The sequence below is a fragment of the Xiphophorus hellerii genome, chromosome 14, assembly GCF_003331165.1.
Source record: "Xiphophorus hellerii strain 12219 chromosome 14, Xiphophorus_hellerii-4.1, whole genome shotgun sequence".
Taxonomy (NCBI): Eukaryota; Metazoa; Chordata; class Actinopteri; order Cyprinodontiformes; family Poeciliidae; genus Xiphophorus; species Xiphophorus hellerii.
The window spans coordinates 8,660,908-8,685,516 of record NC_045685.1 but is presented as its reverse complement, the minus strand read 5'-3'; the positions used below and the strand labels follow the sequence as shown (position 1 = coordinate 8,685,516).

Below are 24,609 nucleotides of genomic sequence, written 5' to 3'. Positions count from 1 at the left end.
AACGTCTAAACAACGAGCTGCTAAATGAAGAACATGCATGTCTGGTTTGATAGCATGCACCCACTCGCAACTAGTTTGTTCACATTCATTTAGTGCTTGGATCAACAATCAGGAAATGAATGCACGGCACACAAACGATGACTTCCGCCTGCTCTCTTCCAAAGAAAAGAAAATAAAGGATTTTTTTTTACAACCACTTCTGGCTATAGCTCTCGCAGCAGGAGACTAAGCAAATAAATACCTTGATGGACCATCTCTGCTCAGCAGACACATTTTTGCGGCTTTTATTCTCACTTTAACAGCATCATTATTGCTCCTTTCAAGACTGAAAACATTGGGTTTTGAGAGGCTGTCTTCTACAGCGGGCTTTGGATGTTTGTTTTTCTTTTCTTGCAGGGCAAAAGACTTATTCAGAAACTTAATGCTACATTGTATAAAGCATTTTTTTTAATAGCTGTCTGATATTTATTTATGCCAAACTTTTCTTATTTGGAGTCAATCGGAATTCACAAAACTATTTCAACTTACTTAAGGCCAGAAGAAGAAGAAGAGACATTTATTTCCTTAGTATGTAGTAGAATTGCATTATAAACTGCGTGACATGGCTCAAATGTAAGAGTAATTTTTAACAGAGTTCCCACAATAGCTGGGTAAAATTTCACATATTATTTGCATATTATAAAGTGCCATCTTTGTCAGTCATAAGCATCTAAAGTATTGAGGCTAAAGAAGAGGAATGAATATTACACTGCGGTTTGGTGACACCTTGTACACAATCATTGCATTCCAAGCATTTCTTTGGGTATTATTATTGTGCAGACTGATTTTTAGTTATATAGGATACAATATATGTTTGCAATATGCTGACAGCGTCAACAAAACCCCAGAACCTTTTTGCTGCGAGCCAAACGTGCCAAGAACCGCGCCACCATGCAGCTTCTTTAAGCTACAATGTATGTAAATATCTGGTTTCAGATGTACATAACGTTAAAGAAATTGTTTTATAATTGTAACTTTTACTGACTTAGTCATGTTAATTCTTTTCTGCTGAACTGGTCAATCCTTGTACATGAAATAAAACATTCCTCTAATTTATACTCATGTTTGTTTTATATAAAATCACTCTCCTTACTCTAAAAAAATAGATTTTACTGATGTAATCAGTCAGAAACAAAGACCAGCAATGCTAGACTTGGCTTTTACAACACACACTATGTTACTTTAGAAATTAAGTGCGGAAAATCCTGGAGAAAAAAAACAAAAAAACAACATATGCTAACTGCTACAGCCAGACGTAGATGCTGAAATTACAGCTAAAAGAAACAGCAAAAAAAGTTAAACATCTTGATTTATTTATAAAACAGCAAAATGGAAAATGTTTTGTGGTATTTAGAGTGTTGGTGGAGTTTATTCTTGTTAAAATAGAGAAATTTAATCAAAAAAGACTCTGGGTTAGCATCATGTGGCTAGCTTGTTAGCATCACGTCAAATTTCTAAGACAGTTGATCTGCTATTGTGTGGTGTTAGCTTCGACGATGCAGACTTTACAGCCCCAAAACTCCACTGCTTAATAAAAAGTGTTGCAACGTTTACAACACAACCGCCTGGAACTCACAGGAGCAGGTTCACAAGATTGCTAAAAAAAAAATTTCCAGCAATTTTTGCTAGCAGAAATTGTTTTTTGGGTTTTTTCTGATATTAGCACATCCCCAAAACCAAAGTTGGACAAATTTAAACTACATTGATTACCCACCAAGGTATTCCAAAGTACCAGGAAAAGAAAACCTGACAGATTCACAAAAGATGGACAAAGTATTCTGTTTCATAATGTCATTGTGCAGGGTTGGAGAATAAAACGGCGAGTTCTTCCTTCATTAATTGCGATAATGAAACTCTAAAACAGGTTTCAGTACCAGATGAGAAATTGTCTGAAAAGTGAATGTGAGGTGCAGACGGCGCCACAGTCACATTGAGGTTGCTTTCGGCGTTTTCCTCACGGCCCTTTTTAGGCAGGCGGACGGCGCCATCGCCCTGGAAATCTTCATTTCTTTTTGTTTGCAGCTAATATTCCGTGGCATAAGCGATACATATTTGCTTAGTGAAATCTGCTGGGATTCCCTATTACAAATATCCTGAAACCATCACTAATCCAGGTTTATCCGTGGGCCTCCCACAGAGATTGCTTTTAGTTTTCGCTCATACTTGATCCTGCTGCTTATGCAACGACTCCAAGGCCCAGAGGGAAGAACAGGCTGCCTTTAAAAGCCAAGCTGCTTGCTTCCTTGCAGTTTTGCCAGCTATTTTTTTTTTATTTTTTAAGAATCTCTGGTTAAGTCGACAGCATTGATTTCACACGTTCTGCCACATCTCTTTATGTCTCTTCACTATTTTCGGTTCAGCTGCGTGCCGACAGATCCTTTTTAGCTTGTTTTTCTGGTCGCTACTTCAGCCTCTTGCTCTCCGTTTGAATCCATTTTATCAGATTCTGACTTCCTCTGTCTGTCCCAGAAAAGCCAGCGCAGGTGAGACAGTGTTACTTTCCTCCTCATTTCCTCTCTTTTCCCATGTCCCAGTCACATAACAAAGCAGGTTTCGCATCCAGCTTCGGCTTCAGTTTCGAGAGAAACCCCGACTTTGTTTCTCCGCCCGCTGTGCGAATCTCGACTCCAGCTCTTGTAATATTTGCCGTCCGCTGATCTCGCTCTTGCCCCAGTCTTGACCCAACGCAAAGACAATGCCGAGCCAAACCTTTCTTTGAAAAAGAGGAAAGACCAAAACCAGATCCCCCCCACCACCAACATCATTTACAACAGTATTCAAGCTTTATTTACCTCTGCTTTGGTCTGTTCAAAGCAAAGAAACAATATACCTGTTTGTCCAGTTTCATAAAACCGAAGCAGGGTGGAATAATGCAATTTGTTTTGCTTTTATCTCCACAGAACTTGTGTCCTCGATGTGAAACATTGTAAACAAACCGGTTTGAAGGACAAAAAGTGAAAATTATATTACTAAGTTGCTGATTGAAAAGGACTGTAAGCATGCAACTAAAAGTCTTCCCTTTGCAAAATACTATGATACAACTAAGAATGCCGTCATCCAGACGACCAGTGGGTTCAACCGAGAATTCAATGTTCCCTACTCAGTAACTTTGTCGCTACCATTTAGAGTAGCTTTAGAGCCGAGCCGTTTGACTCTATGAAAGTCACAAAAGTATCCACTTTTTGCTGTTGGAGATTTTCAGAGATTCTTATTCTGCAGCTGTTGTTGTTTCCGTCCCAATGACACCCAGACGATCCGTTCCAGTGTCTACCACACAGGCTTTTTGACACAAAGCTACAAAGTTGTTTCTTAATACACATTTTTACCAAGTACGGTAATTTCAAATATACATTGAAATTAATTGCGATTCAGCTTTTGTTTGCTGAATTATACATTCTCCAACTGGGAAAGAGTGCAGACCAATTCACCCCATGCACCCATATTTCAGAATGATCTGTCCAGTCAGACAACCATTAGATGGAAAAAAAAGAAGCAAATCTCAATATGTGTCAGTTTTTAAAGAGTTATAGCACTCCTGAATTGCTCTGTCCTTGTGAATCATGTGCACTGACTTGCAGAAACGTGTGAACACAGGGGCAGAAACAGTGACTGCTTTCTACCTAAACCTAACATCTTCAAACAATCATATATCAGCAAAACTGGCACTAAATGAGCAAATAAATCACCTTTATTGTTTTTTATGGATTTCTGTGCCTGCTGGAAGGGGTTATCAGTTATATTTCTATCCATCCGCACCTTGCCACCCCATTTTATAACAATATCAGGCACTCATAATGGCCTATAAGCCTGTAAAACTGAGCAAAGTAGACGGCAAAGTAAATTAGTGATGTTTGAAACTTGTTGGGTCAAAATGTGGCCATATAATTGTATGTTATACTTACTTTATTAAAAGTACGCTTTTTATTTGGATAGCCCCCAGAAAACCAAGAGTATTCTAAAAAAAAATAAAATAAAAAGTTTATAGTTCAAGCGAGGTGGTATGAGGATGCGTAGCGAGTCGCTGTGGGATTCACCGTGAAACTAAGACGAAAACGAACAAGTGAAGATGCTTACAGTGGGATATTGCTTCACCATCAAAGGTTTTGCATTTGCTCTTTAAAAAAAAACATACAAGATTGAATGGTTGCGTACTTACTGTAGTAAATGTTACAGAGAAATACACAGTAGCTAGGTTAAAAGCCCTCAAGCCAATGTTAGTTCCTAGTTTTTTTTTTGTTTTACCCATTAGATGAATATCGCTTCAGGTATTTTTCTGTTTTTTTAAAAATAAAGGAAATGTGTGTAACTTATAATAACAACAACATTCAAGCTTTAGCTTTTTTTTTTTTTTTTTTTTTCTTTTACAGAAAATGCCAACTTTTCACAAAGTATTTCTGTTAGAGATTCTTTGCAGGTTAGGACAAAAATAAACCTATCAATTTCCATGTCCAGCTCAAATGTAACGCCTCAAATTTGCCTAAAATTTACAACACACTTGTGGAATCCCACCAATTCAGGGTTCAAACTCAACACGACACGATCCCCGCGAACGCACAAATCTTGAAAATACAGTCGGCAATCAGCCGAATCGTCTTCACTGTAACCAGGACACCCAACGACCTTTTGCCCCGGTTAAAACGAAACTGTAAGGAATCACTTACAGAGGATAATAAAGCTGCGGCAAACCAATAAAACCTGCTTATCTCCCAAGCGAGCAGTCATCACAGCTTCACTGTTTGGAGCGGCAGACACGGCCAGACTCCAACTGCATATATCTGCTACATAATAAATGCAAATGAGTAAACAGAGGTACAGTACCTTCCAGTGGTTCAAACAGCAGGTGCAAGCTGAAGTTTTATTAGTGATGACTGAATCAAGTCGACTCCCTCTGGCTGCGAGAGAGCGTGAGACAAAAAGAGAGCCGAGCGAGAAGGAGAGGGAAGAGGGCGGAGTGGATAAACTTGTGGGCAGAGAAACAAACACACAGAAAGAGAGAAACAACTTTGATGGAGTGAAAAAAACTTAGAATACTAAATACCCTCGAGGGATAATAGAGGGGGGAAACATGAAAAAGAGAGCAAAGCATGAGTAGTGAGGCGGATTGGTAAAAAGAAAAAAAGAAAAGGAGCAAACGCACAAATACACACAAATTGAGGACCATTCCGACTGAGCAGACATCTGGACCAGAGTGGATTATGGGTAATTAACTGCTCTTTAATGATCCCTACAGAGAGGAGAATGCAAAAGAAAAAGCAGCAAGGTTTTGCGTGCCTCCGAGTTCGAGCCAGAGTTTGACATTGCCATGTGAGCCACTAAATGTCATTAAAGATTCATTCATTGTTTTTGGTGAGTGTGTGAAATGAAACCCGGAACACGGACACATTAAACGATGTGTAAACGAAACAAACAGCTGGGAGCACATATGGTTTTGAAAAGGCAATTCAAGCATTACAATTAAAAGGTCAATTAATTCAGGTAATGACCGCAACAATGAGGACTGGACATATTGGTATCAAAATTCTCAAAAAAATGGAAGCAACCACACATTCTTCCTTGTTTAAGTTACTCACAGTAGGTAGAACGAAACTTTACTCAAGTAAGATTAGCAATATTTCATGTTATTACTCAAGTAAATGTGCAAAGTATGGCATGGTAAAACTATCCCTAAAAGGTTTTTTCAATCCCAGAAAGTTACTCAGGTAAATGTAGTCAATTACTACCCGACTCTGGCTTTTTTCTACCGGCTCAATGTGCAATCAGTTGGAAGCTAGCATGTTGCAGAGCTGCTAATTATTATTTGTAGCATGCATGAGCCAAACAATAACCCCTTTTCTGAATTCATTTCCAATGGGTTGTTATATTCAACAAAAAAGAAAAACAAAACATTGTTTTGCTAACGCTAGCTTAGCTGCAAACATAAGGCGTTAAGTTACTTTGCTGGATTACTGAAAATCATAAACTTAACTGGAACGACGGTTCATGATGTATTCATGTAATAGTGTGTAGTGGGTGTTACAGATATGCCAGACCAGAAACATGCTGGTTTAACTGCCGTTTCTAAATGGACCCTGAGGCTTTAGTGTGTATATAAACATGGTCTATGTCTTGTCTGTTTGCCTCTTTTTCACCATATTGTTCCGATATCTCTTCAATGGTTTACTCTAAACAAGGTGTTGGGGAAGAGAACTGTCACCTCCAGTCTTAATCTTGTATTAATCCCTGCATGTAATCGTATTTGAAGTAATTTCTTCTCGTCTGCCTGTATGTGTGTGTCTTTGACAGTCGCTATGCTCTACAGGAAGACTAATAATCTGCTAATCCGCCAACCATTGCAGAGCCAGATTACTGTTTGGAGTTTGATAAGAAAATGTAGGTGGATGTAAAACATTGGTCAAAATTAAGCAGGCAAAAAAAACAAGGTATTTTGCTTAAAGGATTACACAGCTAATGATGAAACCATCTGAGGTAATCCAGTTTGACAGAGTGGTCTTCAGTAAGCTGTACTTACTATCAAACTCCTTATGAAAATGCTTTAAATATAAATGGAAGGTACCTTCATGAGACACTTTTGCAAAACAAATATACTTAAAAATATGGAAGAAATTTTATGTTTCCCTGACCATGTTCCACCCATGAGAAATGTTGTGTTCTAGAGTAGTGGTGCTCAAAGTCGGTCCTCGAGGGCCGGCATCCTCCATGACGCTCCCTGCTGGTAGTAACAACCTTTCCAGCATGTCAATGTTCTTCTTAGGCCTCTGATGAGCCACCATTTGATCCAGGTGTGTTAAACCAGGGAGAGAGTTAAAACATGCAGGATGCCGGCCCTTGAAGACCGACTTTGGGCACCCCTGTTCATCAATCACTAGAAGGAGGTAATGTCAATAAAAAATCATTTCTTGAAGAGATTCTGCAACCAGTGGCAATCAAATATCTCTAGCGCTGGGAACAAAACTCTGTAATACAAGATAAATGACCTTTACCTGTCCAGAGAACCCCAAAGTGCTTCAAACTACATACAGCAGGGGTGTCCGCAGTTGGTCCTGGAGGGCCGGCATCCTGCATGTTTGGACATGGACCAGACGAGGATAGACTTTGGGTACCCCTGACATACAGACATTCACACACCTTTACATGCTGACAGTGGTGAGCTACTGGATTGTAGCTACAGCTACAGTAGGGTCTGACAGAAGTGAGGCTTCTTACCACCACCACCACCAGCAGCAGGCAAGGCGAGGGAAGTGTCTTACAAACCGGTAACCTACTGGTTGCAGGATGGAGTCCTACCACCATTGCCCTAAGATAGCAGTGTTCGCTCGTAATAAGAACATCCAAAAATAGGGGGTTGAAAGAATAAACGGTCTGGTCAAAGTCCTGAGTTCGACCCTGTTGAATACTTGGAGGGTCGGCCACAATGACTGACAAATGCGGTTCGAACGACGGGCTGCCATCACATCCCCCAGCACTGTGTAACCAAGCTGGTGACCATGAAGAGGAAGTACTGGGCTACAGTGGTCGTGTACAGTTCTCCCAGGGCCCAGTTTCTTAAATGAATCAATCATTGCACTTCCAGTATGTAGTTGTTTCTTCAAACTTTAATCATCCAATCCAATAAACAACATGAGTTTACAGCAGACCAGCAGAATTAGCTGTTTGGCACCGAAAGAGACGATTCAGCACATTTTTTATGGCCGCAGTCCACATAATCAACTCTCCAGCACTATCCACAAATCAGATTTCTTCACAAATGTGGCTCCTTTTAAAGGCATATAAACAGATTTATTGCCAAGAAGCATTGTTACGACAAAGAAATTCTCAACCAAGCACAAATCTTCTCACTTTTTTCTGCTCAGAGTGGTTGAACCAAAAGAAAATTTGCACTCTACAATAAATTACAGAAAATGCAACTAATCCCTCAGCAATGAGAAAGTTGAGATTGAGGCTTTGGAGCATTTCACGGCATTACATAGGGCCACAAAATGAAATTATTTACATGGTACAAAGAAAGGAAGAAGAAGAAAATGCATTTAGACATCTTATAATGATACATTTTGTTTTAACTAAACAGTTTTTCACCAAACTGTTCTAACAGGTCTACAAATGTGGGTTTTTTTCTCACATAAATCATGTCCACTATATAGCTTAGAGTCAAACATTTGGTACTACTGGTGAGTAAATGACAGCTCAGCTAAACTAAATGCATTACTTTTTCCACATACTGGAGTAAAAACTATGTAAAAAGATTGTCAATAATCATTGGGACATTTTTATCTATTTTTTATACCTTGTTTACATTTACCATGGTCCCCAAAAGTCCTTTTGTTTCATTTTCTCATTCACTTAATTTCCAAAGAACAGGATAAGACATCGTAAAATTCACCACATCTGGAAAAAAGATAGAAAACAGGAGCAGAAACAAGATGGGAGGATAGGTTGACAGCTTGAAGGAAACAAACACAGCGGTATGATGTAAACTCTCAGCACTTCCGCTGTTGCCTTCAGCTGTTAACACACTGGGAGCAACACTGATGCAACAATTGAACATAACATATGAGAGAGTTGGGGGTTTTTTATACATTCACAATGTGTTAGGCAGGAGTCGGATCAGATTTGAAGCAACGCCGACGTGAATCCCGCAGCTCCAAACTCTCAGTTTACATAACAAACCCTCACCGCCTGCAGTGCCCCACAGTTTCCCAATAATAAATGTTCATTCTTGTTCTCCGACACCTGATTTACAATCAATTTTCAAATCCTTTCAAAAAGACTGATGGTATAACAATAGCTTGAGCCATTAGATCTCCCAATATTAAAATGTATTCTTTGGGTGTTTTCATGTGGTCAGTTCTAAGCTATTATAAGCCTTTTTATTAAAACAGTAGTTTTAAGTTTCAGATCTTGGATGTCTGAGACTCTTATTTTGAAGTAAGAAAGGAAGTAGTTCTTGACTGCTGTGTGGTCTGCAGCAGACAAAAAATATAGTCATTTAGAATCTGTAGATTGTTAGGCAATAGGAGTTAGCTAACAGGAGAAAGCTAACAGGAGCTAGGTAAGAAGAGCTAGGTAATATGAGCTAGCTAACAGGAGCTAAACAGCATGAGCTAGCTAAAAGGAGAAAGCTAATAGGAGCCAAGTAAGAAGAGCTCGGTAATATGAGCTAGCTAACAGGAGCTAGACAACATGAGCTAGCTAACATGTGCTAGCTAAGAGAAGAACCTATCAGGAGCTAGCTAACAGGAGCTAGGTAATATGAGCTAGCTAACAGGAGCCAGGTAACAGGAACTAGACAACATGAGCTAGCTAACAGGAGCTAGCTAACATGATCTAGCTAACAGGAGCTGGTATGTGTAGCAGAGTGCTAGTTGTACCTAGCTTCCTTGGATAAAGCTGCTTTGCTCAAAGGGCTCAAAAAACTGGGAGGCAAATGCTTGACTGAGACTTTTACTCAGCTTTTCTAAAAAGACACCAATTTCAGCTGGAAGTACTTCAGCTCTCGCTCTCATCTTTCAGTTAGCTGATGTTTGCCAACTTTCTTTATAGCCTTGATGTCAAGCAAAACTGCCCCATATAATTTTTCTTCATTTTTCATTGAGAATTGAACGTAAATAAGTCAAGATGTATTTTTAGTTCAAATATCCTGTGATGTTTCACGGACAGAACATAATACAAAACTGCTTCAGCTTGCTAACGCCTAACTATGAGCGTTTTCTCGGGAGGATGTGACAGAAAGAACAAGACTTGGTGATCACATCTACTTAGCATGCTGCATGTGTCTGCAGGAAGAGCCGTATTTAGGTCATTTCAGTTCCCAGTCAGAACTTTGAACCACGAGCGTCGCCTTTTTATGTTTGGGAATATTCTGCTGTCTGGCTGTTCCTGACAGCAGCACTGAAGGAACGTCTGGTTACTGTTATCTGTGTTATGACGACAGCCTCCTGTGTTCTCCAAATCTCCACAGGCAATTGTATTTTGATCATTTCCTTGCTCATTTATGTTCAATATGCAAAAATTCTGTTTATTTTTCTGTGTTCATTATTGTTGGCAACATGTTCCTATATCAGTTCCTTCCTTTCTGTTTTGTAGTTGGTTGTCACATATTTTTTTGTGACATTGGATTTAGTTCTCCTAAACCTGTGCAAGTTTTTCTTTCTCTTCATTTATAGTTACTTTGTGTTTTGGTTCAGCTCTCTTTGTGTAATTAGCTTCCCTCAGTCAGTTTATTTTTGTTTAACCACAATTTAATAGAATTTGGAGAATTTCCCAAGATAAAGTGGGCAAATAATGTCAAGTCAAAGTCTGGGATGAACGGTCAGCAGAGGGAAAGCTGATGTCAGATTAAAGGAAGGTGCAATAAAGTACTAATTTAAGGGTATGCAAACTTATAGAACCAGACTGTTTAATTTTGTTTTTTGTTTTTTCCCGCTAATACAGATTTGTTTGTTTTTAAGTTGAATATTACAGAATTAACGGCATGTGAAAAGCGTAAAACGTTTGGAAGTGAGTTCAATTTTTTAGGAACAAAATCGACTCAAATGTTGTTTTTAAAAACTTTCACCACCACTTTTTAACCTTAGACAGTAAAAATCTCTCTGTACCATTTTACTTGTATGCAGAATTAAAGCTCCAGAATAAAGAATTACTACAACAACAACAACAAAAAATCCCATTTTGGTCTGTCAGCTCTGTCTTATTGTGCTGAGGGGGAGATTATGGCTCATGAGTGTTTTGGTGTTTAGTTCTGCTTTATTATGCTGTTTAATTTCATTTGCATCCCGCTGTCTCCCCCCGCAGCCACTTAATCAAATAATAATCAGCGTTGTTAGCTGGTGTTTAAACATTTAGCTCCTCCCCAAGGCCAAACAACAACGTAAATAAATCAGGAAATCGCCTAGATTTGCTCCAAGATGCTTGGAGGCCAAATCTGTGGCAGCGTCACACAATACGAGAAAGAAAAATGTACCACATGAATACTTCATATCGAGTACTGTACCACTTACTATTTAAACCCGAGACATTTCCACAGAGCAAAGTCAAAATGTTTTAACTGGAAAGACATGAAAAAAATTAAAAATTTTACTTCTGTTGTCCATATTTTATCAAAACGGTCATCTGGAAATGAATGAAGGTGTAGAAAAAAAGAATGTTTTGTTTCATAGCAGAAGCGTTTGTACAAAGAATGGAAGCAATTTTACATACAGATCATTCTTACACACGTGACATTGTCATGCTACAGTCACAACGTTCACTGGATCTTACTGGAATATTCAGACGGAAAGGAAAAACTCTGTAAACTCTATTCCCAGAAAATTCAGGCATTAAATTACCTTCTGAATCAGATAAGACAGTTTGTGTTTTACATTTTACAACAAGTCCTAAAAGGTGCTCCATAATAAACAGAAAAGTAATTGGTTTATCGGCGATGGGAGCTTTAAAACCAGTGTTATTTTGTGACCAAAACGTCGAGCGAACTGTTTTTATGCACTGCAGTTTAAAAGTACAACAAATTGCCCCAGCGTTGCCGGGCTCAGTGAAGACTTGGCCCGGAGGAGTCATCCTGTAACAACATGATGTCATTTGGATCAGATGCTCCACAGCTGCCGGCGCTGGCTGGTGACACGGCCACAGATGTGTGCGAGCGGCGTGGGAAAACGCATCACATTTGGCATAACCCGACTGTCCCTTCAGCTGTGGTCCGAACAGGAAGCACAAAGACACTCAGAGTCCAAACAGGGACATTTTAAGAGAATAGGTGTGTGCACAGTTACAAATTAGGACACTTCATTACAAAAAAAATCTGTTATTTATGAAGAAATGTTAATTTTATGTCTACTTCCATTTTTTTTAACTTTCTAAATAGAAAGTTTTTGATTTATTTTGCAAAAGATATATTTTTTTAAATGTGCTTTTTAGCAGTGCACAGGGTCTGGTTGAAGTCTTCATTCTGTATTTACATTTTTCCTGGTTTTGACATTTTAATGGTGAGCCGAGACATTTAATTGTGACTAAAACGCAGAAACAGAATAAATCTGTTTTTTCAAATTAAAATATTCCCAAATCCTCACATCCTCTGTCAGCTTTTAGGAAAAACTTAGGAGAGCTCATTGTTTTTTACAACCGCTCTACTTCTGGTGCAAAAGAAATATTTGTCCAAGAATACATTAATACAAGTTCACTACCTTTAATAAATGAAGTACATAAATATACTCAGGAAAGACTGTGCACTGATTGTTCCTCTCAGGGTATCCCTGATCGTTTAATCTCTCCACACATTAAAGATCTCAGAGGGGGTTTGCGGTGTATGTATTAAATATTAACATTAATATCCTGTTTAATATTAGCATTCCAGCTGAGGACCTGCTACGTCTCAATCGCAAACTCTTCAGGCACTTGGAGTTTGGTTTGATCTGCTGTTCACTTTGCCAACCCGGCTCTGTTCTCATACATTCCTCTGGACCAGAGAAAATCAGTTGAATCCCCGGAGAGCAGATAACCCAATACTGCTGGACGCACAGTGGCAAGAAACCAGGGACAACATGTGCTAAACTGGACCCTGGAATCTAAAAGAGAGGGGGGGAAAAGCTCATGCATTTATTGGGGGGAACAGAGTTCAAATGTTCATGTTGTTTCAGAACTTCTCTACTAAAATGTGCTGCTAATGTAAGATAAGTGTTATTAATTTTGTCTGTGTGTATTTATGCAAGACTAGGATTGTGGCTTTCCATTCAGGACGGGGCTGAAGAGCAATTCGCAAATATTTGGTCTCAAAGGTTCTGCTTCGAGTGTAGAGTAATTTAGTTCAGGTTTGAAGAGTCTAGATATTGAAGTTTAGTTAGTATAGTTAGTTATCTTAGCTTACTAAGATCACGCAAGATCTTACTTATCTATTTAGCTAGCTAACTATCTTAGCTAACTGAGATAGTTAGCTAACTAACTATCTCTGTTAGAGATAGTTAGCTATCTCTCTAACAGAGATAGCTAACTGCTATCTCAGTTAGCCGAGATAGCTAACTATCTTAGCTAACTGGTAAGGTAGCTAATGTGTCTGTCCTGGTAGCTATTGTAACAAAGTATCCCCTTACCTTAGAATCTAAAAATTAATAGCCAACAAAACCAATAAATTCCCATTATTTCTCTGCATCTGTCACTTGATAATACTTCAAGAACTGGCAAAAATGCACAGCTATAAATCAATTAAACCCCATGATACACATGTTTAAAATAGAGTTTGAACCACAACTGACATATACTACTAGTAAAACCAATAGTAAACTACAGGCCGGCTCAGAAAAATAAGGGCGGCAAAAATAACGACAAAGAAGGGAATTGATGAGCCCCGACTGAGCTTTTGTCTTGGTCCGGAAAATGACTAAGCTGATGGGAATAGAGAAAAATTATCACATCTGTTCTTGTGTGTAAGCGTAGCGGTTTCTCGCAGATAAACGTTGCCACAAGTCGGAGAACTATTTTCTGCCTCGGTGGAGGTTTCCATTGGTTTTAAAAATGAGTTGGGTGAGGGACGAAACAAATCCTTAAGCTGTGAAATTGGCTCTGATCCCTTTTAGAGACTCTGAAACGCCGTGATGAGACACAAATCTACACTTAAATACAAAAATACCTTACAGAACTTCTTAAACCCCCCTAAAAAAGAAAAACTAAAAAAAAGAAAGGATAGGGGAGTCTTAGGAAACCAGTATGCTATACATGACAGTGTAATTATAAGCTCAGCGTGTTACTTTTATCAGGAGCTAACCCTGCAGTCAGCACAATCACAAGACTAGCAGAGGCTTCACACAACCACAAATAAAGCTCAGTGTGACACAAAACCCCTGAAGACCAAACTACCAGAGGAATTACAAGTGGGGGAAAAAACAAATATTCACTGCCCACTAAAAGAACATTCAAATTATTTATAATCATTGCAAACTGAGCTGCAAGTGCCTCATCACGAAAATGACCTTCTCCTGGCAAGTATTTTCCTTAATCTTTGGTCCACATTAATTATGCATAAAACTGAAAGAAAATGCTACAAAGAGAATGTGTCGGCAGTTCTTGAAAAGTCTTAAATCATCTAAAATGAAGACCTCATTAAAAAAAAGTAAGTTGGCCTTAAATATTAGAACTGCAGGTCTTAAACTCTGTGGAGTAAGGACTATATAATATTGTATATTTTATGTAGTTTATTTTTCTCATGGCAAACATTTCAGTCGTGTTGAGACTTGAGGCGGTTGATGCTACCGCTAACTAGCTGCTAACATATCCTAGCTAGCTCCAAATTTGCGACTCACATGACATCGACCAATCAGATGAAAGCGAGAAAATCCTGGTTAAAATTTGCAATCGTAGGCTTAAACTGACACGCAAGAAACTGACACCTTGAGTGCAGTGTATCACACAGTTGTTGTTTTTTTAAAGTAAAAAAAAGTAAATATTTTGTTATAAATAAATATTTATTTCACAAGGTTACAGAGCTCAACTCAACTACATATTCTGATTTGCAACTACAAATACCTATGGTTGCAACTTGTGCCCATGAAGAAAAAGAAAAATACAGGATATTAAATACAAGAGTTTGTAAAATAAGAAGTAAACAGAAAGACTGAACTATGACTCAAAGAAATTACAAATCAAGAAGGGGAAAAATAACATGAATCAAAGAGAAGAAAATCCAAAAGAACAGATTTTCTAAAAGAATAAACTAAATCCGAAGGAATGAACATAGACGGCAAGACTAGTTGAGCAATAAAAGTACACAAACATAAATGACACCCAAACGCCTGAGGACAGTGATCGCTCAGTAAATGTAAATCCTGGAATATTTTTTGTCGCGTCAGAAAGCTTTGGTTGTAAATTTCTCACTCAGCAGCACATATGTTGTTAAAGTCCTCCTGTGTGCGCCCGATAGCTGAATAGACGTAAAACTGGAATTAAAACTTAATTATTTAGAGCTGTACTGGGATGAGTTCACCATCACCAGGAGTCCCCCAATGAAGGCCCTCATGCTTTAACACAACAATGGTTTCTACAGATATCGCTCCCTGGGCGACACTACATTACCAGTTCATGCTTGCTCCACCCTGATTGGTCCATTTCAGTTTTATGACCGTTTCTCTGGTAACGCTGCCTTCCTGTTTGCCTATTTGTTTGTTTTTCTGACCCAAAGAGGGCAGATTTTTACAGTTCTGACCAGACTGAGAAGACTGGTCAGAACTGTCTGACCAAAAAGTCATAACAACCATGTTTTTATGTTTGTTTTTTTATTGAATGCTGTAATTTCTTTTTTATTATCCATCACAGGGCAATGGTACAGTTATGGGTTTCAGCAAACTATTTTGAAGTAGTAAACACTGGCAGCACGTAATGGCTAACTTTGTGTAACGGTGTGCGGACAGCAACATGGCCGGGAAGTCACCAGTTATTGGTTATCGAATGTCAACACCTGGCACGATAAAACAATAAGGAAATCACAGCAGAGCAGGTGACTTTTTATCTGCTATCAGGATTGAACTTTACACCACATTGCTTGAAGAAAAATAAAAAGGAAAGCTGTGCTCCTCGCAGTCAGAAAGACACAAAAACTCATTGAAGACTTCGTTAAAGGTTCCCTCTGCAGCACACAGGTGAGTCTCTCACACACATAAAACCTGATGTCTTTAAAGTGCGCTATTGGATTATTTGATATTCTGATATCAAAGCAAACGAGAAACACAGCTCTGGAAAAAACAAAGACCCTCTGCAGTGAATCCCATAGAAAGCCTCCTGGTTATTCCACCAAATGTTGACTTCTGAACTCTTCCTGAGTTAAAACATCAACATTGTTGTTTCTAAATGAATATAAACTTGTTTTCTTTGCTTTATTTGGGGTCTGAAAGCACTGCATCTTTTGCGTTGTTTTGGCCATTTCTCATTTTTTGCAAATAAATACAAAATTTTTGCTTGGAATTTCAGAGAATAAAAGAATAAAATAAAAGAACAATGATCATTTTACTCAATCAGTAAAACCAGAGAAACTGTTCATTTTAAGTGCTCTCTTGATTTTTTTTTCCTGAGCTGAATATTGAGATGTAACTCAATCCTGTTGAATTCAATACAAAAATATTACCTTATAACAAAAGCAAAGCAACAGTTAAATGTGTTTCAGGCTATTGCTGTATTGTTCTCCAATTCTGGCTGCCGTACCATGTGGTAGAAGTAGCACCGGTGTTACATGTGCTGCCTTTAGCAGTACTCAGAAATATGGGAATTAATTATTTTCATAGATATAACAAATCGATTACCAAATTAACTGTAGCATTGCGCTAAAACAAGCTAACAACTAGAGGTTCTACGACAGTTGCATTTGCTTCATCAGACGTTTTTAAAATGACAGAGATTTTCAGAACGCCAAGGATGAAACAGGAAAGTGCCTAATGTTATATTCAATTTTCCTGGGGTTGTTAATTGATTTGCTCAATAGCTGCTGTTAGCAATACAACCAAATGGCAATTTATTTCTCTGCAACAAGTGCCAAGAAAATCAGTACAGCCACACATTCAGGGCTGCGTACCTGTGAAATATTTAATGTTTATCAATGTAGCTATGAGCATTCTTTTTTAATGCACAGCCACCATATTGGATTTTAATATCATGGTTGGTGCACGTTCAAGTTTCCCATTTAGAACTGGGACTTATAGCAAGTCCTTCACGGTCTTTGTCCTTCATTCTGTTCGTTTATTGTTCCCCGTCCAGGACATTGTCACGTTGCCATAATTCAGCGAGTACATAGAAATGATAATCTAGAGCCTAAATCTGTGCCTAAGAAAAAGTCAAATGTATGTAATCTGCACTTGCTTGTCCAAATTGTTGTCGAGGGAACAAACATTTGGTAGCAGGAGAAATCGTGTCGTTGGTCTGGTAGCTTTAAATTAGTCATGCATCATTTCTACTTCTTGTGCTCTTGTTCTTTTTGTTCACCTCAGACAGAATGTTCTCATTTCATCAAATAGTGTTTCACTTTGGAGCTTAGACAATTTTTGTATACTCATCTTTTATGTTAATTCATTTATCTCTATTGTTATTTGCTATTAATGACTTTTAGGACCAATCAAAATGATTGATATTAATGGACATCGACGGGGCTACTGCATCCTGATGTGCTGTTGCGTGATATCTTGTACTGATCTGACTGATTAGTTAGTTAGTTTTCATTTTTAAAATCAGGGAAAAAAGATGAGAAATTCACTGACTAAATTATTTTATGGTTAATAACTGTTAGACCATAAAATGTGCTAATGTTCATTAAGCACATGTTCCTCTGATTTGTTCCCAGTGAGCCAACATGGCCGCCAGCGGTCAGCTAACTGAGGACCAGCTTCGGTGTCAAATTTGCAAGAACATCTTTACTTTTCCTGTCACGCTGCCTTGTGGCGACAACTTGTGCAAAACGTGCATCCTAAGAGAATGGGGTCAAAGTGTCCACTGTCAGTGTCCGATATGCGAAAAGGAATTTAATGAACGTCCTCAGCTTCAACCCAATCAAAACCTCTCTAAGATGGCAAATTGCCTCAAAAAGTCCAAAGCAAAGGAGCTCTGCACCATCAACAAAAGTGAGACCGACATCAGCCCTTATACGAGGGACACTTCGGCGCACGACAGTAGCAACAGAATTGGTGAAAGCAATTTCCACAGCAAACTTAACAACATCCTCAGCAGATCCAGCAGCAATATCAGCAGCGGCTTCCCCAGAAGAAATACTTGGAGTAACAACAGTAGCAACGTCAGCATTCCAACACCCAGAAAACACGACACCAACACCAACAGAGAAAGCAATTTTCACAGTAATCTTAGCAGCACCCTCAGCAGATCCAGCAGCGTCATCGAGAGCAACACCTCTAGAAGCAACAATGCGACAAGCAACAGTAGCAACAGCAACATAAGCTTGGCTGCCACCAATACCACGAGAAGTCTCAGCCTTGCCGTTGATGAAAACAATTTCAACAGCACTCCGTCGCAACAAAGGGTTGCCACATTAGGAGACATATCCTGCGATGAATGCACGGGACTGAAACTGAAGGCAGTCAAGTCCTGCTTGGTGTGTCTTGCATCTTACTGCGAAACACACCTGAAGCCTCACTTGATGACTAAAGGCCTGAAGAAGCACCAGCTGCTCGAGCCTGTGGAGAACCTAGAGGCCAGGATGTGCTCATACCACAACAAACCGCTGGAGCTGTTCTGCAGGACAGACCAGACATTCACCTGCATGCTCTGCACCCTCCTAGATCACAAGGAGCACGACTACCTTCCTCTGAGTGAAGAGGCTGGACAAAAGAGATCTGTGCTAAGAGGGACAGAGGAAACGTTAAACCGGATGATTCAAGAGAGACGAGGAAAGATGCAGGATCTCAGGTACACGTCAAGGCTGAACCAAGAAGCTGCAGACGGTAAGGCGGCAGTCGGTCTTCAGGTCTTCACAGATCTGAAACGAATCCTTGAAAATGGTTCAGATGAACTTCTCAGGAATATAGAAATAAGGCAAGTCACAGCAGAGAGGCTAACTGAAAGACTTATCGCAGAGCTGGGGCAGGAAGTGAAAGTCCTGATGCAGAGTAGCGCCGATGTGCAAGAGCTCTCATCGTCTGATGATCACGCTCATGTTTTGAGAAGTTTTTCATCCGTCAATAACATCCCAGCCATGAAGGACTGGTCAGACATCAGTGTCCAAATCCCTCTATATGAAGAGATGGTAAGGAAAGCAGTGGTGGAAGCTGTGGATCAGTTGCAGGCTACCTTCAAGAAAGAAGAGGGTAAGCTGAAGGAGGCAGAGCTAAAGAGGGTGCAGAAGTTCAAAGTAAATTTAACTCTGGATACACAAACAGCAGATCCATGGCTCATCGTATCTGACGACGGCAAACAAGTCCGTCTGGGTGATTTTAAGAAATTTGTTCCGGATTTGCCAAAGAGGTTTAATCCAGGAGGGGGAGTCGTGGCACAACAGAATTTCGGTTTCGGGAGGTTCTACTTCGAGGTTCAGGTGATGGACATGATGAAATACGATTTCGGAGTGGTCTACGAGTCGATCAATAGGAAGAAAAAAATCACAAACAGTAAGGAGAGCGGCCACTGGATACTGAGTCTAAGGAAGGAGAATGAGTACAAAGCACGGGCCAGCCATGAAATCCCTCTCAGTCTTACCCACCGTCCTCAGAGAATCGGGCTGTTTGTCGACTATGACGAGGGTTTAGTCTCATTTTACGACGTCGGCATCGCAGAACACATCTTTTCTTTCAACGACTGCAGCTTCACTGAGAGACTTTATCCATTCTTTAATCCAGGTCATGGTTCAAGGAACTCCGCCTCACTTAAAATAGGACAGTAGCTGTGATTGAATCATGGAGTTATTTTGCTATGTTCTACATTTGTACTTGTCTCGACTTTCCAGATTCTGTCCAAATACGGAATGTGATTTTAGTCTGATTTGAATATATTTGGTGTTATGGATTTTTAGATTGCACACTTAAAAAAATATCAGACCGAAACTAAAATATCCTTAATGAACAGTGTAACTAGTCAGTCTGTGCTGATTCCTATTAAAGTGAATTGTTACTTCATTGTTGTGTGATGTGTTCTGGCAACAGGTTCTTACATTTGGAGTTTTGAATTAAAAGTAAACACATTTCTGAGATCCAATTTTCTAAGTGTGATGAATTTAATTTTTTCTCTTTATTTTATTTCACGAATTACCAGTCAACATCACAGTGCACAAGAACCTGCGCTATCATTAAAATGATACTATTTCTCATCAAAGTAAAGTCTGTATCACAAAGCATCATCTAGTTTCCGTTATATCTGATTTAAAAAGTCTAAGCTATTGTTAAAAGTCCCTGAATATTAATGTGAGTGCTTCAGAATTGCCCATCTGTTATATATATATATATGAAGACACTTAAAGTCTTGTTGGCTAATAGCTAACAAGCTTCTAGCTTGTTATGTTGACAGATGTTTCTATTAAAAACTACTTGTGTAGGCTCCCTGATAGATAAATAACATTAAAGAAGCCTCTACCAGTCTAAAACCTTTGCTGTCACAATATTATATATATTTGGATAAAGAACAAAAGTGAGAAAATGACAAACAAGATAGGATTCAATTCTAAGCCCGCAGAAAATTGTGACTGGCTAACTGCTAGCCACTAACACCGCTAAAATTAGCATGTGCTCGCAATTTCAAATCCACCTAAACTCAATGCAAATTAGCAAATTACCCATTGGAGGAATTTCCTGGAGAACTTCTGTTTCTATAAGAGACTATTTCAGATTGATTCAACACTTTCTATGCTTTTAAATCACCGAGGGAAAATTAGTTATTACTGATCAAAGTTGATGGGGAGACGGATGAAGCTACATACTTGGTAACACAGGGAGGAAAAAAGCCTTCCAGCAAGAAAACGACCCTAAAAGTACAACCAAAGCTACAAGATCAAAGTGCATTCATGCGTCAGGCAACGTCCAGACCTAAATTTATTTGAGAATATGTGTCAAGACATGAAATTTTACAATTGTAGATGAGATGCATGGAGTTTGACAACACTGGAGCTAATCTGCACTGAAGAACGATTCACTGCTTGACATGGTGGCAGCAAGAGGGTCATCCAGCTAATTCTCTAAATAATTACCCATGTCTCGCTTTTCAGGTGCACTCATAGACGTTATGTACTTATGGAAAAAAAATAATAAAACACTGCAACACAGCAAAAACACAAAATCTTACCAATTATTGTTGATCTAGTTTCTAGTGCAAATGTCTCAGTGCACTTGAGAACTAGCTTGAAAGAAATAGGAGCTTGTTTCAAGTCACTATTGATGAAAAAGCCAGCAGATTATTTCACTCATAATATTGGAGAAATGTCTTGTTATAAGTGAAACAATCTGCCAGAGGAACTAGAAAGTTTTCATCAATATTAAGGAATTATTGACTTTAATTTTTTTTTTTTAACATTTTCTTTTTTGCAGTGCACCTAGTCACACTTTTTTTTTTTTTAATGTTCGTACGCATTTTAAGCTTCATTTAAAGAATAGATGGCAGGAGAAGAAACTGCGTAAAATCAACCCGAGGGACAAATATGAACCTCAACAATAGTAAAGTTCCAAAACAGAGGCGTTGAATTTCATTTTGGTAGAAACTCAAAACGCTTTAAAAAGCAACCGAAAACAAACTACGTACACATAAAGCGACAGCTGCACCGCATGCGGACAGGACTATAAAAGGAGGTTTGTGTGAATCATGAGTCTTGTTTACTCTGTTCTGGTTGGAGTTCTGGTTGGAGTCGATTCACCAGACCTCAGCTGATGAACGAACGCACTGCAGGGGAACAAACCAGCGCTGCACGGGGTTGAGGTTTGTCACACTGGTATAAAGCAGACTCTGTTTCAGGCTCATCTGTATGAAACGAATCTGTTTTTTATTCGTCTTCTCTTGCACATAACACATTTTGTTCATTTATTATTAAGTGGTTTTTACTTTCTTCTCACTTCACGCCACTTTATTAGTTTTATTATCCGCTCAGTTTAACTGCTGCTGGTTTTCGTCTCTTTCCTCAGCCCCGTTTTCCCAACTCACTGTCACACTCTGAGCTTTAAAAGCAGCATAGTTTCTTTTATTTGATTCTATTTTGGAATTTTATTTCCCTTCGTAGTTTCCTCTCCCGCTGGGAGATCCTCATAACTCCCCCCCACTCTCGCTCCCTGTAAGCTGCAGCCAACTCCCTGCATCTTCATTATCTCATCCTCCTTGCAAACACTTTAGCTGCCCGGAGGATGAACATACACACTTTCTCTCTCTCTCTCACACACACACACACAAATATGCAAGAAAACTCCATCTAAACACACACACGCAGTAAATTATCTCAGTCTCACACACACTTGCACTACAGGAATTTCTTTCTTTTTTTTTATTACACACACATAACCCTGACTCTGATTGTGCCGAGGGCTTCCAAAGCTCCATCCCTCAGTGGATAATGAAGCCAGGGAGAGCAGCCACACTGTAATCCCTAGAAGGAGTGGAAAGAAGGAAGGAGGAGACAGACTCCTCGCATTTCTCCATCGATTTGTCTCCTCAGAATCTCTGAAGTCGCTCGAAAAACATGACGACCTTCACTTTAGAAATAATACGACTGGAGCAAACGTGAAACATCACAGTTTGACCCGTCAGCCTGGTCGTTACATTCAACAACTCGATCATCAAGTCGTTTCCTGGAGGCGGGAGATTTATCAGTTCGAATAGGGGACGATGTGTGACTGATGCGCTCAGTGAGGATGCCTCCGTACTGCGCCCTCTTCACACGCACAAGTGGCAATCAGCGGGCGGCGCAGCATTCATCCCATTCACTGTGAGAAATAAAGGGTTTGATGACGTTTGTCGCAAAATATGTAATTTAAGACAGTAAAACAGCTACAGACTCACTGAAGGTGAAGGGAGCCAAACTGTGGGACCTGTGCAACCCCATTTACTATTGATCACATGATGGCAAGAGATGGAAGACAAGAAACATGGAAAATTACACGGAACGCTACAAGGCGGAAGCTCCAAAGCCTGGAAGCAGCAGCTCTGAGGAGGAGCTGCACCTTGAAGGCGGGGCTAGGTCCACCCAGGCGTTCTGAACAGCTGAATGGTTGCCATGGAGATGAAAGGATTCCTCAAACATGCATGAAAGAATCAAGGCAACACTCCATGTATATTTTTAATGAGGGAAGAACATTATAAGATGATGTAAAGCTCAGAAATACTGCTTCTTTAAAAAAAAATCATCATTGGCAATATTGATGTCAATACTTGGTTCAACCATCTTTTCCCAATTCCATTCTCCTGTGAGTGATCACAAGTTGGACCGTACCTCTCTACACTGCCCCAACCTCACCCAGACCTTATTCTCCAATAAACTCCAGCAGATTTTTTGTGTAAAATCTCCTCATATATTATTGATTTCAAAGTCTCTGAATGCATTCAGAGAAGAAAGAAGCCCACAGCATCACAGATCCTTCACCAGACTTGACAGTTAGAATAATGTGCTCCTTCTGTGCATTCAACAATTGTTTCACACCAAAAATCAACGCTTTTCATGATCACCAATTCCTTATTGTTGGGATTATTTTCATTTGGGACATGAAAATAGTCATTCAACAATGGATACGTGTCCGATCAGGAATGAAAACAAATATTCTGAGGAAACTGACCACTATATATGATGACAACCCAGTTTTTGTGGCCACACCAAGAGTTTCCTATATGATCCCCCCTTTCAAATGTTCTGGAAATGAACAAAAACAGCTGGTATTCTCCAGAAACAAATACTTGGATTGAAAAATAGATCTTAAATCAACAGTTATTAGCAACTGTGAATGAGATTTTGCATCTCGCCTTGTCTGTTCTGTCCAAAACAAAGGCTTGCAGCATTTTTTTTTTCTACACATGAAAGTACACGAATCTCCCAGTAAAGAACAAGAAATACCTCTGGATCTGAAATCAGTCACGTTATTAAAGAAGTGTCCCACACAAAGACAGAAACTCCACCTGCGTTCGCCATTTACCAAAAATAATATATATGCACAATCTGTGGTGGCAGCAGAGGAAGAAACTGTCTGGTATTGAAATAACATTTACGCTCTAATGCCTCCTGGTGGACAGAAAAGGGTTTGACCTCTTGATCAAGTTGGGAGTGAAAAATGCCTGAATCCTCAGAGAGATGGCACTAAAATGCTAATCTGCTTGTTTACTAAAATATTCCTGAAGTGACATATTTGCAAAAACGTTACATCTGTTAGCTTCTGAACTCTTTCTTGTGTTATTTGATCACAAATATGAAGACATTTTTGAGCACATTTTATCTAATATAATAAATCTTTTGTTCATTCAGTCTGAGATGGAGGGCACAAAGGTAATTTTTAGGAAAAGCTGAAAGCTGTAACAATATCTTCCATTTCTTTTCCTCTTTGAAGCGAAACATAACGATGGGCAAACTGGACAGTGACTGGGCCGCACATCAAAAGCTCATTTCCTGTATCTAACGCTCCACTTCCTGACTCGATGTAATCACAAGCTCTGCTAAAATCTCCAGTTGTACGCCCTGTACCATAAAAACGCCCACGTGTTCTCTGATCCTCTCAGGTTCTGCTAAAGTACTTTGTAAAATTTACCTTTGACTGTTCTATGGCCTTTGAGTCCTTCCTTTAACTGTATAGCAATGATTTAGAATAAATACAGACATAATAAAGTACTGGAGGGATGTACCTTTTTTATCATACTGACACTGAATTCATATGTTTCTCTGTTACATTATTTTATTTTATTCTTAATGGGTAAACAGTGGAAAAAGGAAGGGAAAAAAGGATGTGATGAGAGGAAAACAGGAACAACGGAAGTAAAAGACTCTTTGAAGTGTTTTCTAATTAAAGAGACCAAAACCAATTTGAACTCTAATCTACTCGTTCTGGTTTTCATTAATTCTGTTACATTTTGCCCCCAAAGCATTTTAAATGAGTGATAAAGTGTGTGCTGCCCTCTTCTGGTCACTAGCTATTTCTCTCTCTCTCTTTCTTT

General features: G+C 39.2%; 2 protein-coding genes across 2 annotated transcripts in view; one reads left to right on the top strand and one right to left on the bottom strand.

The window, feature by feature from the left end:
* nhsl2 (NHS-like 2) overlaps positions 1-24,609 on the bottom strand; it is a 124,409-nt gene that overhangs the window by 74,195 nt on the left and 25,605 nt on the right. The window lies entirely within an intron of this gene.
* LOC116732226 (E3 ubiquitin-protein ligase TRIM21-like) lies at positions 14,598-19,698 on the top strand. Its single transcript, XM_032582268.1, has 2 exons — positions 14,598-15,653; positions 17,342-19,698. Exon 2 carries the CDS (start codon positions 17,351-17,353, stop codon positions 19,385-19,387), a length of 2,037 nt encoding a protein of 678 aa, XP_032438159.1. The 5' UTR covers positions 14,598-15,653; positions 17,342-17,350; the 3' UTR covers positions 19,388-19,698.